This window comes from Denticeps clupeoides, chromosome 11, assembly GCF_900700375.1.
Source record: "Denticeps clupeoides chromosome 11, fDenClu1.1, whole genome shotgun sequence".
Classification (NCBI taxonomy): Eukaryota; Metazoa; Chordata; class Actinopteri; order Clupeiformes; family Denticipitidae; genus Denticeps; species Denticeps clupeoides.
The window spans coordinates 7,766,176-7,783,709 of NC_041717.1; the positions used below are offsets into that span (position 1 = coordinate 7,766,176).

The following is a 17,534-nucleotide window of genomic DNA, read 5'->3' on the forward strand; positions in this document are numbered from 1 at the left end:
TGCACAGAAGTGCACTAATGCTAAATATCACATCCCTGTCTACACCCCCAAAAACTACACAGAAGCAGCATTCCACAAACAATTAATTATTCTACTTTTGTCATAATAATCTTTTTTTTTTTTTAAAAAAAAAAACTTTTTGGTGCATTTTTATTCAAGTTCTAAAATAGAGACAGCCTGAGGTCCCAGTGGCATTGCGCTGCAACAGAGGAGGAGTAAGGGAATGGGGAAGAAGGGGGAAGAATAACTACATTCAGATAGTTTCTCTCCTACTCATTCATATCCCCTGGACATCACACCCTCCATTTTGTTCTGAAGGGAAACAATGGCGGAGGAGCCATTTTCCATAAAGCTCAAGCAGAGAGGAAGGAGGAGAGAGAGAAAAAAAACACGAAAGAAGGGTTCACCATAGTCGCTGTTTCTTACTGCAGCATCACTTCCTCCCCTTTCCTGGTTTCAAACATTATAATCATTTTAAACAGCAACAGCATCGCAAAACCAATCATGTCCAACATTAATAAAACACAGATAAAACTTTTTTTTGTTTGTTTGTTTCTAAGAGCGCCGCATCCGTCGCCTTGTGTACACAAATCTATGTACAAAATAGCTCTAAAACCATATAGATTCACTATGCTGTGCAAAATCAACTACACATTAAAAACTTCACAAACAGGAACAGAAAAGCAACTAAGGCAATCACTACATAAATATATGTTTTTATATTTATATATATGTATATATATATATATTTTCTTTTTAAAGTATATGTCAATGAAATATAAATACTTTATAGATAGAGATATCTTTCTTTTTTTTGTAAACTATGTACATTAAAATGACTACATTTCGCTGAAATATCAAACAGCTGTATAGGCAGGATGGAGTGGGACCGCAGTGCAGCGTTGTGGAGCTCGGAGGGGGATGCTGGTGCTGACATTGAGCCAGTCGCTGCGCGCCACCTTACGGGTAAAATGAAGCCAGCAGACCCCCCACCTCCAGGTAACCGGAAGCGTTTGGCTTTTATTTATTTTTTTCCTTCCCCCCAGAGCAGAGCTTATTTTGTTCGTGCTGCGCAGTGCTCTGCCTGCCCACTGCTCCCTTTCGCTGATTAAAAACATGGAATGTGCTTATTTAAAATTGCTTTGTGTTTCCCTTTCGTTCGACGTTCACTTCACGTTACGAGGGAGCAGCTGACCGGAAAGACGAGAAAAAAAGCAAAGATTCAGCGGACGGCACCAAAGTGCCACTGTCGTCAGAGAGAGAGTAAGAAATGGAGCAACCTGATAACTTTCCAGCCTGTTTGAAACACCACCCATCCCAATCACAAGATCATACTGCACATTTTTCAACAACTTTTTCCCTCATTGAAGTCATCATGAATTTCAGAACGGCAGGAGTGGGGAAATAAAAACATAAAAAAAAATATATCACAACTCATTAAAGTAAAGTACCAGTAACTCTGGGGATCCACCACAAACAGGTGGACGTATTGCTGCAGCTTTGCTGCCTCAGTCAGTAGTGGTTGAGAAGATGACATCACACCAGTGCTTCGTGTCTGAGGTGGACATCTCAGGTTCAGAAATGGCGCCCTGAAGTGCCCACCTCTGTTTAGTGCCCTAAAACTCCCGCAGAGAGGAGAGGGGGGCTGGGTGTGAACAGTGCAGGTTGATTTTCATTTACTAGCTAAAACACTACAACCCCATAAATAACTATCATAGCTGCAGTCTCTTCAAAAGAGACATAATAAAAATAAAAAAAAAGAATAATAATAATCATGACAGCACAGCTCTTGACCCCGACAGTCCTTCCAGTGCAAAATACCATGAGCTGATCGGTCACTGTAAGGTCACATGACCCAGCCCCTGTGTGGGCAGCGCATGTAGTGGGAGGGTTAGTCCTGTAGGAGTGTGAGGAACGTGGGATTGGAGGTGGAGGCGGAGCTAAGAACTGGCCCAGAGAAACTGGCAAGTAGGCAGTGAGTAATGTATGGTCACATTCTCTGGCTAAGGTCTTTTTTTGGACTAGAGCAGTAAAGCGAGAAAAAAATAAAATACCAGGGCAGCCTCAGGCCAGACAGGACTTAGGATAATTGAACTGACAAGCGACCCAGCTATCAAACAGCATTTTGGTGAGGCCAACTTGAAGGATGGTGAGAAGCTGGGTATATACTGACTGGAGCAGTCAGGGCTGCCTCTTGTGGTCATGTGATAGGCTGGGGGAGGAAGGGGGGGGGGGGGGGGGTCTGGTGTAGTGCTTCAGTGCAGGCCCAGGCCTGGTGGAGATGTGCCGGGCATGTGGAGGGACCAAGTGACTGGCAGAGTTGAGCGAGGGCGTGTGCGTGTTTTGTGGGGGGGTGGGCGGGTTCGGAGGCTGGAGGTGGTCTATGGGGGCTGTGCTCTTAAAGGCTGCAGCCCAGCGTGGGGCTGTTCTCCTGAGGGTTAGCGAGGCGGCGCAGGCTGGCGCTGGAGTAGCCCTCATCGCTGCAGCTGCTGCGTGAGCTGCCCCGCTCGTCTGAGTCACTCACGCTGCTGCTGCTCCACTCCAGGTCACCCAGGAGGTAGTCGGTGCCCTCCACGTCCACATCAAGCTCCTCTGCAACACACAAGCATCCGGTCCTTCACTCAACAACCCTCTTACTGCTCCAAAGGTAAAATGGGTGTAGATTTTACAAGTAACTGAATAAGATGTATTCGCTATGCTAATGTGCGATTGGACATCAGAAAAAACACTTCCTTATAGGGCTCTCATGAACTAGTCATCATGTAACATATTTGCACTCTGGGCTTTAAAGGTTACTCAAACTGAAATTGAGTAAGTCATGAAAAAGTCTTCACACTGTGAAACCATGTTCAGCTATGTTTAAGCTGAACAGTCACTTTGGACTGTTTTTAACAGCCAAAAACAGTTGTTACTGTGTTCTGTGGACTTGTTGCAGAATTATGACATTTCCATCAAAAGAAACCAGAAAAGTGGTGCAATCTCGCTTTAGTGGACCAGGGAAAAAATATGGCAAAAAATATTTTGTAGTGTTTAATTTATCTTGGAAAAAGGGGATGTTATTTTCGTAGAAGTGGGTGTAGCATCTTACCCTGCTCCGAGTCGGACTTCTCTGAGGAGATGGTGGAGCCCATGCTGTCCATGCGCGTGCGCTCGACCCCCAGCTGCTCCAGCCGCCGTCTCAGGTGTCTCTGCTCCCTCTGTAGATGGTCTATGGTGTACTGAGCCTTACGCTCGCTTTCCTCCAAACGCTACGACACACATAAACATCCACATACTTCGAAACCGATATTTGTCTGGAGTTTGTGGCCTTGTCTTCAGCTCTCTGCAGCTTCAACTGTTTAGGGCCCTCTCTATTACACCTCACAGTGGCAGCATCAAGTTGGTTATGATGCTCGAGCTGGTGTGGGATTTGTGGGGTCAGCTGTGTATCACCATTCTGTATTTCAAAGCAATAACCTTCAAGAATTTTTGAAGCTTCCAAGCTTCCATCAGAACACCTGTAATGGACTAAGCTGGCACCATAGAACACAGCGACTGAACATCCATTTGGAGGTTCTGCATATGTGAACAATAAAACAGATTATCCATAAATTCAAGGCCATAGAGAATGATGAAAAGCCAATAAATCTTATAAAAAAAAAAAAAAGTCATAAATGAAAAATCAACTGAAGGTTGAGGTCTAGATGAAAGCCCTTCCCTGGAGCCCTGACCAATAGGTGAGAACTGCTGCGCTAGATGATTGTCTGAAGGTAGGAAAATGAACTACAATTTGTTAAGATATAAGTTATAAAATACCAGGTAGGCTAGCGTCTTTGGCATTTTCACCACTGATTGTGGTGTTATTTGTACACTTAAGCAATTGGTGGAATTGCTGCAGTTTTTTTTTTTTTTTTTAATTCACAGTGACTTAAAATGATACTCAAATAAGGCACTTTAACAGTGTGAAATGCATTACCCGTGTTCTAAAATATTACCGACTGGATCAGTATTAAAATACTTGTAACCGAGAAAGAGCGGTTCTGTTATTTACTGGTCCATGGTTTTTGCCAGCAGGCATCATGGCTAAAAAGACTGACATTATTCTGAACCGGATACTGCCGACGCCTGTGGGATCCTGGTTGGTATCCTTGCAGTGGGAAAGCGGTAACAACGGCTCCAGCTGGATTCGAGCCCTGTTTATCCTGTATTATGCAGTCTGAAGATATTTAAGAAGTGAAAAGCACAGGGAGTGGAATCCTGGACCGGATGGACCGATTTTCTCTACTTTTGCCTCTGATGCTGTAGAGGGAGAGTCCCTCACATTTCAGATCAGAAGGGGGGGTCTCTTCCAAATATATATGCGGCACTTCAGAGGAGATCTGTTCAAGTTTATTTTGGGTAGCAGTGACATCTCTGGCAGCCGGCATCTACTTAAGTGTTCAACACAGTAGAGCAGGAACCACATACCCACAAAAATGAATTTCAAGAAAACTAAAAAGGCATTGTTTCAGGAAGGTATTCTAACTTTAAAATCAAAGAAAATAAATAATGTGCTTGGTGAGAGCAAGAGCATTCAAAAGGTAAAAAATTAAGTTTTTACCTATGATGTTCAAAATCTGAGCACATCTCTGCAAACAAGGCATTCTTTAATTTCTTGAATAAAACCAGTCCTGTCTGTAATGTCTCACACAAGCATGCAAATATTTCCCTCATAATATTTTTTGTATTATTGGGGATCATGTCATGATTAACCATCCCCCAAACACACACACAGACACACGCACACACACCTTGATGTGTTCCTTGGCCTTCATCAACAGGCTGAGGGTGGTATGCCGGTTAGATTCTGGTCCCAGCGGTACCAGGGATTTTAAACGTTCCAGACACAACCGTAAGTGTGCCCGTCTACGAGAGAAAGAGAGTACAAGACAGCGTACTGGTTAGTCCTGTTATCACATTACACACATACCTGCAGCATTGTCTGGACTCTATAGGCCTTAGAGCAGGCTCACTAGACAAGGGAATATACACAGCCGTACATTACACAGAAGACCAGAAAATATGCGCTTCCTGTAAACACAAGCGTTCATATGGTGCTACCTGCAGCACAAAGTGAAAACAGACACGTGTGATAACTCCCAGATGCATCAAATTTCGACAATTAGTGGTGGCGCATGAAGGATGTTGTTTTATTAACCGCCAGATGGGCCATCCGTTTTAAAAATGAACCGGAGAAACCTAATACATCATGCGGCACTCATACTTCCATTTCTGTTCAGGTACCAGATTTAGCTTAAGGGTTTTGTTAATAATCCATCAGTCTCCCTGCTCACACTGCTTTCCAACTTCCTCTCTCACGGGCCAGTCTGGGCTGACAAGCTTGGCAGCTGCTGGGGTGTGGTGGGCGGAGGTGATCGCATGACGCCTGTTATGCAACGCACCAGAAATCGCAGGCTCCTGCCACTGTATGCGCACGGAGGAGGGAAGGTCACCACCCCACTATTTTACCACCTCCCTCGCTCTCTGTGTGCGTGCGTAGAGAATGTGTGCCTTCAGGGAGCTCTGCATTGAAGTGTGGTTGACAACATGTGCCTTAGCCAATGAGGGTTCGTGTGTGAACAGTGGAAAAAAAAAAAGGAAAAGTAAACGGTCTAGAACTGTACACAACGGCGCAAAATAAGGTGGTCAATATCAAAGCTAATTTGCACGTGTAGTACGTGTGCCGAATCCACAGTCTTGCGATTTTATTGGAGCGATTATGCCAGGATTTCAGCCGCAAGATGACAGCCTACAAAGCAGCTAGTTAGCTGCAGCTCAGGCAGCCCAGCCTGTACTTTACTTTCTTGTATTAGTCTGCGATACTGTGGCAGGTCTGAAGAACAGCGAATGCATGGTGAGATGCAGACGAACACGTCTCAGGCAGGAAGTCTTCATTGCGCCAGAACGGACAGCGTTACGGTCAGCAAATACACGCTGAAGTGAAAAAAGGAAAAAAAAAAAACAGAGCCGGATGGTCGCGTCTGCCCAGTAGGCAGCGGTGCACGGGGACAATTCATGTCCTGTTGTCATTTGCTTGCACACAAATAAACGGAGACCGAAAACAAACAAAGACAAGGGGTCATGGCCGCACCCACAGCTGTGCGTGAACTGGTCCAAAGGCCAGTGGACTGGAATTACATAAATGTGTCCCTCATACTGTGACATAACAGGGACTGGAGCCTAATGTGTTTGACAAACATTACAGGCCACGGGCTCAGAGTCTGCCGCCACTCGCACGCCGTTACTGGAGCAGCAGGTTATTCCAGTTCAGGTCCGTGAGAGGACCGTGTGCACCCTGACATCTCCATGACCCGTGAGAACCAATCGTCCGGTCCACCCGGCTTCATATCACCTGGGACAAAAATAAATAAATAATAAAAATACATAAATACTTTTTTTTTTTTTTTATTCACGTGGGGTCATGTTCTCAGGACTTCTTTGGCTTATGTAGGTCATGCCGGTGCTCTTTGGCAGGGCACAAACTGTTGTCATTCTGTCCCCTCTTGTGTGGCGCCCTTGCACTGTGACCTCTGGGTAATTATCTTAACCCTTTGGGTGAGAAGACGCACACAAAGGTGTGGTGTCACGGCTCCAGTTACGGTCCAGCCCTTCTCTGGTGACAAAAGGTCTACGTGGGAGGGCATTTGTGAACAAATATGCATTATGCATCATTGCATTATGAGATCAAGCAGTCTCTTTGAGCCTTTTGTCACTGTCATTGTGTCTCGAGCTCGGAGGAGATGCTGCAGCTTTTATCGAAGTCAGGCCTGTGCAAATCTGGTGACCAGCAGGTGCGGCTAGCTGCGGTCTATCTGCGGTTGCCAGAGGACTGTGACACAAATGATGCATCTAATGTCCATGCCATCTGTGAGGCTGAGTGCAGAGGTCCTTAAGTGTTTTTTTTTCCTCCCCCAGACAACGTGAATAGAAGAAAATGGCTCAACAGAAGGACTGTTGGTTAGAAATGACTGTTTATACACCAATCAGCAAAATTATACAGACTACTGGGACGTGAGGTGAATTACATCGATTATCTGGTTACAATGGTACAGGCCAACTTGTGAGCATTTTAAACAAGTGTGACAACAGTTAGTTCCTCAATTTAAAGTGTTGGCAGCATAAAAATCTCTGATATTACACAACGTCAGAATCCGAAGGTTAATTACCTGTTCTCTTTGTGAAATCACTTTAAAAATACTTGTTTATTCAGAAAATTAACTATTTTACATTTACGCCATTTATCAGACGCCCAATTCCAGTGGTACTACAATGGCATTAAGTGGGGTTTGAACCAGGGTCTTTGGGTTCATAGGCGATTGTGTTACCCACTAGTACAAAAAAAACAAAAAAAAAAAGAATGTAGAGTGTAATGGTCAAATGAATGGAAAATGCAGGTTGGATCTCACAGACAAGCTACTGTAGCATTAACCAGTGAAAAGCCACCAAAGAGACTCCAACGGGCACGTGAGCTAGAGAGTTGGGTGGCAGGGGTATGTGCACTATTTCCTAAACTTCTGCACACCACGTACACCCAATCGCGGCAATGGCATTCCCTGACAGCGGCGCCCTCTTTCCGCAAGAATGTGCCCGGGCCACTCCGCAAGAACAGTTCAGGAATGTGAAACACGGCAGGGTCCAAGGTGCTGACTTCATAGCAAGATCAAACGTCGGGAAGGAGGTTTTAATGTGTTGAGTCTGTATGCTAGTTGTTCAAAATGGCTGCACTATTCATGATTCGAGCCCATTCTCACATTTGTATTTCACAAATGTAGGTGACCGCAAGAAAGGGCACCGGATTTGATTCAGATTGAAGACAGGCCACAGGGCCTCATCCTCAAAATACATTTTCACCGCACAGTAATTATTAAAGCACAATCTGAGACTGACCAGGTAAAGCGGCTATGACAGCGGCCGAAATGCTAGTTACCGTAGCCACAACTCCTGAATATTTCAGTAACACCAGACTAGGAGGGGAGGCTGGTGCGGCTCGCTAAAGCCTGACTGCGCCATCTCCCACGCATCAGAAACTTCTCACGGCGGGTTAAAGCAATGCAACGAAATACCGACATCAAACAGAAACGCTCATTTCATACGGTGAACCGTGCGCGGCGGAGAGGGGGGGACGGGGACCTTCGTTTCATTTGTTCAGACAGACAGCAGATACATCACGACAGGCTTTGCTAACCCTTTTGACAGCTGAGGGCTGGAGGCGACAGAGGGGAGATGTGCAACGGTGCCCGCTGCTCCTGGTGTGTGTTTGAGGAGTGTGTGGGCAGCGGACGCTCTCTCCGCTCCGCCTCGTTCCGGGCCTCGGTGGCATGTATTATTCAAGCCGTCTGCCGGCTGAGCGGCGGATCCCAGCTGAGCAGCGCTCCTCTCCGGCCCCCGGGATCCCAGGGACGGGAGGGTGAGCCGGGTTTGTAAGTGCCTGTGTGGAGTTTACGCTCCGCGCTGGGCGCACACCTCCGCTCCACTCGCCTATCCCCTTACCTTCTCATTAAACCTATATTTATCTTTACACAGGAGGCAGACATGCAGACAGACTTACTTACTAGCAAATATGTCGCAGTCTCACCTGTTTTTTTCCATCTCGTTGTGCGTGGACCTGCAGGGAAAAACAGACACAGACGGGTTAGCATCGCAGGCCTCACACGCACTTTTAAAACGCACACCGGAGCCTGTGGTGAAAGAGAAGGAAACTTTCTCTTTTTTCATAGAGGGCATTCGTTAAGGAGCAGGCAGCGCAAACATCTCCTCCTAACATCTCCTGTCACGCACACAGACCCACATGGACCAGCAGAAGCCCGGGGGGGTGGTGGGGGTGGGGGGTAAACTTCGCTACGGTAACCAGAAACACAGGACAGAGACGGCATGGCGGTAACTTAGCAATGTCTTGGTGGCGGAGCGCGCCGCAGACATGCTATCAGGTGACCACCGTTGGGCCGAGGACGCAGAAAAAGTGAGTATTGGGAGGGAGGGGGTTAAGCCAGACAGATGATATTACATAAGCTCTAAAGCAGAACCCCTGCAGTACAGGGACAGGGGCTCTATGGGGACAGTCTGAGGCTGGGAGAAATAAGATCACAGTATTTTTCTCAGCTCTTCGGATAAACACGTCACAACATGCTTTGCATTTTCTGCATGATGAGTGATAGTAATAACAAATGAAATGCAAATTACGCCAAAAAATATATATATTTCTTTACATATTTTCACATAAGCTGTGAGGTGCAGGGAGAGCTTTTTTTAATATTATAATATTACACGTTAATTTATGCCACACGTCACCATTAATTTATGTTTTCAACTGGAAGTTTGCTAGAATGAAAATCATCTTAAATTTTAAATTGCCCAGCAAAAGGTGCTTCCCTTTGCATGTGAAACGTGCTAAAGAGAGTGAACTGGGGGGAACTGGGCAAAGGGCAATGCGGCCACTCTCCCTCTTTCTCCACCTTCACCTGACCCCAGTCTCCAAAAATACCCTCACCCCTGAACTCCAGAGGCTCACTCCTGTCAACGCTTGGCCCTCCCCACAACCCCAAATGTGGGAGCAGAGGAGTGAATGGTGCACAGACTCTCCAAAGATGCCCTCTAAAGTCGCCCTGAGCACGGCGGGGGGGTTGGACATCTCAGAAGCTGCAGTATGCAGGCGAATCTTTAACGGGGCGAGAGATCAAACTTGATATTAATTTGCCCGCATGCATAATGCATCTCCCATGTGGAAGAGCGGTGTAAAGAGATCGGGTCACCAGTAAGACATTCACCCGTTTTCCTGCAGCGCACGGGACCACCTAAGCCAAGGCAGCCCACTAGAAAACCCCAACGAGATCCCAAACCCTTATCTGAGAACATTTTCACATGTGCACGCTTCTCCCCGTTTACTTACAATGGGAGCGAAGAACAAAAATAGCAGAAACACGTGATTCTGTACGCCAACTGCAGGTGAAAGCCAGTCCTCTACGTTCGTTTTATTTAATTATTTTTTTTTTGTTTATAAGACCCACTGCTCCGCTCTGATGCCTTCTCTTGTTTTATGCACCTTCCATTTCGCCCATTCATTTTATATAGCCAAGCTGATATTCATACCAGCAAGTCAATTTTTTTTTTGTATGTTTTCCCTTTCTAATTTTAGGTCTGTGGGTCAATCACTAATAATAGCACAATGTTCAGGTTTGTGTATGTTTGTGAGAGAGAGAGAGAGAGAGAATGACAGAGGGGGTCTTCATCTCCGAAATAGCAGCGCTGCAGCTCTACTAACTGGGTAGATCTGAGTGTAGACCAGGAGCGAGGGGGAGGGTAAGGGGAAAACACCACTACTCTACACACTCTCTCTCACTCTCTCTCTCTCTCTCTCTCTCTCTCTCTCTCACACACATGAAATCCCTTCCCCCACGAGCCATCAGGAGACAAAACCAACTCGAGCTGATGGCAGGGGCTGGCTGCGCAGCAGAAGCCAGTAACCTGACTTCAAATGGACCGCCATCCCCCATCGCAGGCGCTTACTAACAAAGCGGGGTGAAGAGGCCTTTTGCCAATTAAAAGGCTTTGGGTCGAGGGGGTGGTGGTTTGACGGGGGGGGGCGGCGTGCTACCATTGCTGGGAACCGCGCATCAATGCCGCAACAGACCAGCGGTCAACTTCACTGTTTTTTCACCCCAATCAACCCAAATGCTTTAATTAACTAAACACAGACAGAGCCTGTGTTTAGACAGAGTTTGGCTGTAAATAACATTTTTATCAGGATCAATTGCTTTAATGCATGGTTTACTAGTTTCTGTGTTCCAGTGTTTCGGCTGGATTTATTTTAGCAGGTGGTCAGGCCTGTGCATGTTTTCTAGAATGCCTGTTATGCTGACCCTTTGACACAGGGCCTAAAATGAAGTGCATTGACAAACAATTTACCTAGTTTCCTTGGCAACAGCCACAAGTCCTCACATGGACACGCCACATTTACATACAGCCTGCACAAAATCCACAAGACTGCGGCTTCTAACTTCACAGCAATTGCACATACTCACAAATATCAGTCAGCCACATTTCTTAAAGAACAGCCTGTGGGAATATCTCCCACGCAAGTATTACGCGAATTTTAGCGATGCATAAACACGGCCCCTCCCATCACCTCATTTAGCATCCATATCCAGGTATCTAGGGCTCAAGGCCATACAGACATCCTGACACAGCTTAGGCCGGAGGCTGTTTTCGCAGCTAGGTGACTCCTTAATCTGGATAACAGTGGACGGCACTGCCCTTGCAACGCCTGCATTCTCAGAACTTCTTCAGACAACAGTCCCTTTCAGCAGGCCATGAGAATGACGTGAAGGATATCGGGCCTTCCTCGGTACACGTACAGCCTAATTTCTGCACAATTCATTCCGATTTGGGTCAGATTTATTTGCACATACCAAAAAATGCATAACATAATAAACATAGCAAACACTATAAAGCAAATTAGATAAATATCTGTGATCAGAATGAAAAACAAGACTCATGAGTGGAATGATGTCCATATGGGTGTACGTTCTGTAAAAATATATATTTTTTAAGGATAGGATTGTTTGTATAGATTTGCAGCAAGCGGTCACAGAACCTGCCACACAGATTCCTGATGCATAATAATTGGGTCAAATTACCTGCTGCTAGAGTTTTTCTTGATTTTACTTTTCCGTTTCAAACTGTCCCTTTCTTTGCTGCTGGTGAAGGGTAACATGGAGGCATACCCATGTTCTGCTTCTGCAAAAAAAACAAAAAAAAAAAAAGAGCTTTAATTATAGATTAGTTCTCAAGGCAATATGAGCTTCACGCAAACAGATGTTCCCAGCTGAAATGCAAAGGAAAGCAGGCCCATCAGCAGGAGGTCCAAGTGCGCTTATTTCGTACAAAATGTAAAGGCTCTGGGCTCAATGATGTCATCTGAACTCGAGTAAACCCGCTAGCCAGCCAAACCACAACAGATTGAGGGGAGGGGGATGCACTAGGACATACTCGTCCGGGGAAGAAAATAATAAAGGCTCCAGTTCGGTTTAAAAATACGCCCGGATCGCTCCCATTTCGTCATACGATGGTTTCATGTGCAGAATCTGTGGTAAATAAATTAAAACAAAACGTCCCCCTATGCAGCTGTGAAAAAAAACAATGCAATGGGAACCCCTTAAAAACCACGTTGCTGGTTGGTGCAGTACTGTGTCTTGCATTGTTTTTCAAATGTGCGTTTAAAAACAAAAAAAGATGTAACAGGCTAAGGCGTTCACAACGTCACAGAAAGGCACAGCAATGATGTTTATTCTTCCAGCTCTAGTGTTCATATTCTTGAAAAAGCAGCAGCCTTCCACCGTCGAACCAGGCAAAAAAAAAAAAAAAACAACAAAACGACAAAAACCAAAACAGAAGAAAACACAACCATATGAAACATTGCATGCACAAGAGCTGATTAAATTAACGTGGGCTACCATACCTCTTTCTCTGCGATCGAGGTACTCTGCAGCTTCGATCAACATCTGCACCATTCCAATCGCCGCCATTTTCAACAATAACACCGCCAGAAATAAAAAATATATAGATGTATATACACGCACACACACAGAGAGACAGACAGACAGCCCCTTGTTGCTTCCGTGTTTAATTGCGCCGGGTTTTGTTTGCCTGCCACACGGTGCCGGCGTGACGGATGCGAGCGCTCGCCCGACGTCGTCCGAGGCGCACCGGCGCGGGTTGTGGGTTTGTTGCTGTAGGTGACGAGGGAAAAACAACGGGGTCAAGCGGGCGAAGTAGGTGGCGGCTCGCCGCGCAGCCTGTGCTGGTGTGACGCGGTCGCGGACGACACGAAGTCCTGCTCTCATGCGGCCCGCCGACGTGGCTTCTGTTGCTGGAAATTTGGCGAGTGAGAAAAATAGAAAACAGAGATGGGGAACTAGCGAGCTTATATCGCTGGTGGGAAATCTGGGGGGGGACGACACACTGTCGACCCGGGAGCTCGAATCTCTTGTAGGGAGAAAATAAATAAATAAATAAAAAAACAGGAGCTGCGAGGGAGTCGCCTTGTTTTGATCCCGTCCCCGTCAAACCTCCCCCTGCCCTGCGCGGCTAGCAGGCTAGCATGGCACCCGGCGGCCCGCCGTTAACCGAGGACTCCGGTGTGCGGGGCTCTAAATTTCCCCCGGGCGACGACGTCGAGCGCTGCCTTAAAAGCAGCCCCGCACGCCCGTACGCTCGTCCGGGAACTCCCCCCCCCTCCCCAAAGCCGGCCGTCCGCCAGCTACTACAACGAAACGGGCGCCGCTGCGGTGGACCGGCCGGCTCGCCACAGAAAGCGTCGGGTGCGCGTAAGAAAACAGTTGGCAGCCGGTAAGAAATTCGCTCCGGTGCGCGTCTCCACCAAACACTAAATCTCCAACGCGACTTCCTGTGGCGTTCTATCGCGAGACGGCGAGGTTTTCGTTACATTCTTTTTGCCTCGAGCAGCACTGGCTGGTCTGCAACCGAGCAAAGCGGCTTGTTTATCCGAAAAAGAAAAGGAAACGTCAAGCTTCGCCGGTTTAAAAAAAAAAAAAAAAAAAAAGCCGCCTACACCGACGACAAGGTTGCAGAAATGCTGGCCGCGCACCGAGCCGCTGTCAAGGGCTTGCACGAGCCGAGCCGCGATTGGACGACGAGGCCGCCCGTCCGGGGGTTCGCGCTGCCGCGGCGGCCAATCGCTGCGCCCCCAGACACGCCGGCGTGCCGCCGAGGCCACGCCCCCCGACAATCCGCCTCGCGGCCTCCTACTGGATCCGCCGAGCGGCCAAAATGAGCGCCAGCGTAGACGACGATTGGACGTCTCGCCGATTTACAACCAAACGGCCACGCCCCCGCCATTATTATCGAAGCTGATTGGTCGCTTTGCGTTGTTGTCAAATTTTGTGAATAGCGATTGGTCCGATTCTCGCGCAGCGCCTTACAAGCATTTTGGATCTGACAGAATTTTTATGTAAACTTTTATTGATGACAAAACAAAAGATCTCCTGACAAGGTGATCGTCTTTACATACTTGAAATCAAGGAATGTCCTATGTCTCCTTATACGTGCATGTCTATTTTATCCAGGATATCCTTGACAAAAAGGCTGGTGGTAGCTTTGCAAAAACATACCCTTCAATGTCATTGTCTTAGTGGAACAAAACACCAAAAGGAAAAAACCTATACACAAATGCAATAAATGAGATTTTATTTTGTAAAAGTTCATTAACTGTGAATTTTCAGGGATAATCTGGGATTTTCTGCATTCCCGTCACAGCAGGATACATTTAAAACCCTCAGCTGTTAAATTAAAAAACAAAGATGGAAAAAAAAAAAAAACACACACAAGTCAACATGTCTCAACACAGTGAGCTGCCACAATAAAGAAGACGCTCATGCAATGAAATCCAGTGGTCTGTTGAAGCCACCTTTTCTGTTCATGTACTGCCTGAAAGACAAAATAGGATTACATCATTGAGCCCTCTTCCGGCATCAACACATTACATCATCAACAACCAATAGGAACACCTGCTGGACAAAATCTTGAAAGGCATTTTTTTTACTCAAACAAACACAATCCAGCCTGCACTGCCACAATCTTATAACAGAATGCTACACCAAGTGGCCTGGAGACAGAAATGGGCCTTGCATGGATTTTATTAAATTGTTTTAAATAAATGTATTACATTTATCTTCCTATGCACAGAGGCAAATATCATTAATACAGACTAATACAAATGATTTATGTGAGTGAGAACAATTTGGGCAAAACAACTTGTTTTACAACTAATGGACTGTGAAAAATTATTGCCCTATGCTACTGTACATAAACAATACACTTGACAATTTATTGATTACTGCTATGATCATGGAACACATCTAAAGAAATACAATTTTGTAAATTGAATGCAACTTTGTTAACCATCATACAATCCAATAACTACTGTTTAAAATAAATATTGCCTCAAAAAATAATTAATTTAAATAAAATAGCATTACTGCATAAAAACAGCAACATGCAAGTTATTATACACACCTGTACTTCCTCTTCTGTGTAACATTTACAGCATAAGCATTCACAGAGCCATCAGTCTTCCTGCCCTGTTGGAGAAATTCAATTAGAAAATCTCATAGTAATATAATGCAACACTATTTAATGAGAAATGTAAAACAAATTCACAAATTCACAAATTTCCCATTCAGAACTTGCACATATAAAATTTCCTTCACAGATCAATGCACCGATCAATAACAGATTACCTGGAATTTACCTAATCCTGCCACCATGTAGTGAAATGAAACTCATTCAACTCACATTCACATTCAAACACATGCCAGAGGTCTCACATTCAAAGATTAAGGGTCATTAAGTCACTCACTTTCCACAGAGAGAAATGGCAAAAAAATAATTCAAAATAGACCTCGGAGTTGTGAGCTGGCCATAGATGTGCTTGGTTGTTACACACACACACACACACACACACACACACACACACACACACACACACACACACACACACACACACACACTCTCTCCTGTTGAAAGTCACTGTACCAAAGTGAACACAATTTATATTTGCAGCACTTAGCAGAAGCAGTTATCAAAAGGGACTTACAACCAGTAGTTACAGGGACAGTCCCCCTGGAGATACTCAGGGTTAAGTGTTTTGCTCAGGGACACAATGGTAGTAAGTGAGATTTGACTTTGTGGTCTTCTACCTACTAGGCTACTTCCTTCCGATGACACCTTCAACCAGTACAGTCCTGTGTAAAGTTGGGGGAGCGAACCCCTTTAAGGCTTTCTTGTCTATAGCCTAAAATGTCATTAAGCAATTACTGCCAAACCAAATATAATGATTTTCTGGTAAAAGTTTGTTAATGTGTAACGTACTTTGGTTGTGTCAAACGTACTGAACCCCATTAGCTTCATCATCTCGATCTCCTCTTCAGTTTTGCCTTGCATGTCTTCCGCTGAAACAGGGATTACATTTGTTTTAAAAAGGACACACATGCTGGACTAAGAAAAATTCTAACTGTAGCGGTCAATACATACCTGATATCTGATGCACCTTCACAGTCTTCTCCTTTGCCTCCTTCTTTTCATCATCACGTCTATCTTTCTGCCGGACTGGAGAGCTGGAGGCAGAACGGTGCCGGCGGGGAGATCTTAAGAAAGACAAAAAGTGGAAAATCCATTCAAGCCACAATCACAAAACGGCTTAAATTTTTTTATATTGCCTAAAAGTGTTAAATCTTCCATTTGAAGTGAAAATGAAGTGATAGTCATTGTGAGACTCTGCAGCACAGCACAGCACACGGGGCGACAACAAAATGTGTCCTCTGCTTTTAACTATCACCCTTGGTGAGCAGTAGGCAGCCATGACAGGCGCCTGGAGCAGTGTGAGCTTTGCTCAATGGCAACCTTCTGATTACGGGTTCGTTGTCTTACCCACAAAGCCACCACTGCTCAACAGTCTCGATCTGTTTATGTATTTTCAAAGTATTTTAAAACTCCAACATTTACTTTTGAGCTCACTGATATATTTATATATTGATGGCCTGCTGAACACCTACAGCATAGCAAGTGCACTTGAATTATTTCTGTATGTAAGATATTTGACTGTACTGTATATTGCCGCTGTTTTATACTGTTGCACTTGAGAGACACCATCTGCCGCAGTCAAATGTTCAATCACACGCTTGGTCAGAATGAGCAGTTGCTCTCAAACCAAACTCCGAATCCTCGGACATGTTCGTGACCGACTCTGTAACACACCGGTGTCACTGGCTCCCGTGGGGCCGTGGCGTGCCGTGGCGTGTCGTGGCGTCGGCGGCCTCACCTGGAGCGCCGCCTGTGCGGCGAGCGCGAGCGGCTCCGCCGTCTGTCCCGGTCGCGGGAGCGCGACCTCTCCCGGTCCCTGCGCCTGCGCTCACGGTCCCTGGACGCCGAGCGGGAGCGGCGCCTCTCTGTTACACACACACAGGGTATATATACTTCAAAAAAAGAACCATTTCACCAAACAACGTAAACACACACAAGACATTAAACAGGGTGGTAGTGGCCTAGTGGGTAACACACTCGAATATGAGCCAGAAGAGCCAGGTTCAAATCCCTCTTACTACCATTGTGTCCCTGAGCAAGACACTTACCCTAAGTGTCTCCAGGGGGGGGACTGTCCCTGTAACTACTGATTGTAAGTCGCTCTGGATAAGGGCGTCTGATAAATGTTAAACAGAAGAGGGGGGATCAGGGGAAACGATAAATAGGCGCTATGCTAACGGCGCTAAGAGACTCCGTTTTTACTCGCAAAAACACGAGAAAACAGTACAAACCTCGCCTCGGCGGCGTCCTGCTCCGACTTCGCCCCATTTATCAACGCCGCGTCGTTATAAAACCCGCACGTTGTCAGCAATGAATGAATAAGACGCGCGTCAGAAAACCCCACGACCCAACGCACCACCGTTCCGTCACTTAAACAACCTCCCCGGGCAACTGTGGTGACGAAACTATAGTTCCGACCT

General features: G+C 46.0%; 2 protein-coding genes across 2 annotated transcripts; both read right to left on the minus strand.

Moving 5' to 3' along the window:
* Positions 1 to 1,018: 1,018 nt before the first annotated feature.
* Positions 1,019 to 13,543, minus strand: mxd1 (MAX dimerization protein 1). The gene is made up of 6 exons (XM_028995146.1): positions 12,473 to 13,543; positions 11,652 to 11,751; positions 8,594 to 8,623; positions 4,770 to 4,884; positions 3,089 to 3,248; positions 1,019 to 2,592 (listed from the first exon to the last, which is right to left on the minus strand). Exons 1-6 carry the CDS (start codon positions 12,855 to 12,857, stop codon positions 2,399 to 2,401), a joined length of 984 nt encoding a protein of 327 aa, XP_028850979.1. The 5' UTR covers positions 12,858 to 13,543; the 3' UTR covers positions 1,019 to 2,398.
* A 660-nt stretch (positions 13,544 to 14,203) lies between these two features.
* On the minus strand, positions 14,204 to 17,502 carry snrnp27 (small nuclear ribonucleoprotein 27 (U4/U6.U5)). The gene is made up of 6 exons (XM_028996707.1): positions 17,346 to 17,502; positions 16,853 to 16,979; positions 16,066 to 16,178; positions 15,904 to 15,983; positions 15,049 to 15,113; positions 14,204 to 14,460 (listed from the first exon to the last, which is right to left on the minus strand). The coding sequence occupies exons 1-6, from the start codon at positions 17,380 to 17,382 to the stop codon at positions 14,406 to 14,408; spliced, it is 477 nt and encodes a 158-aa protein (XP_028852540.1). The 5' UTR covers positions 17,383 to 17,502; the 3' UTR covers positions 14,204 to 14,405.
* Positions 17,503 to 17,534: the final 32 nt, after the last annotated feature.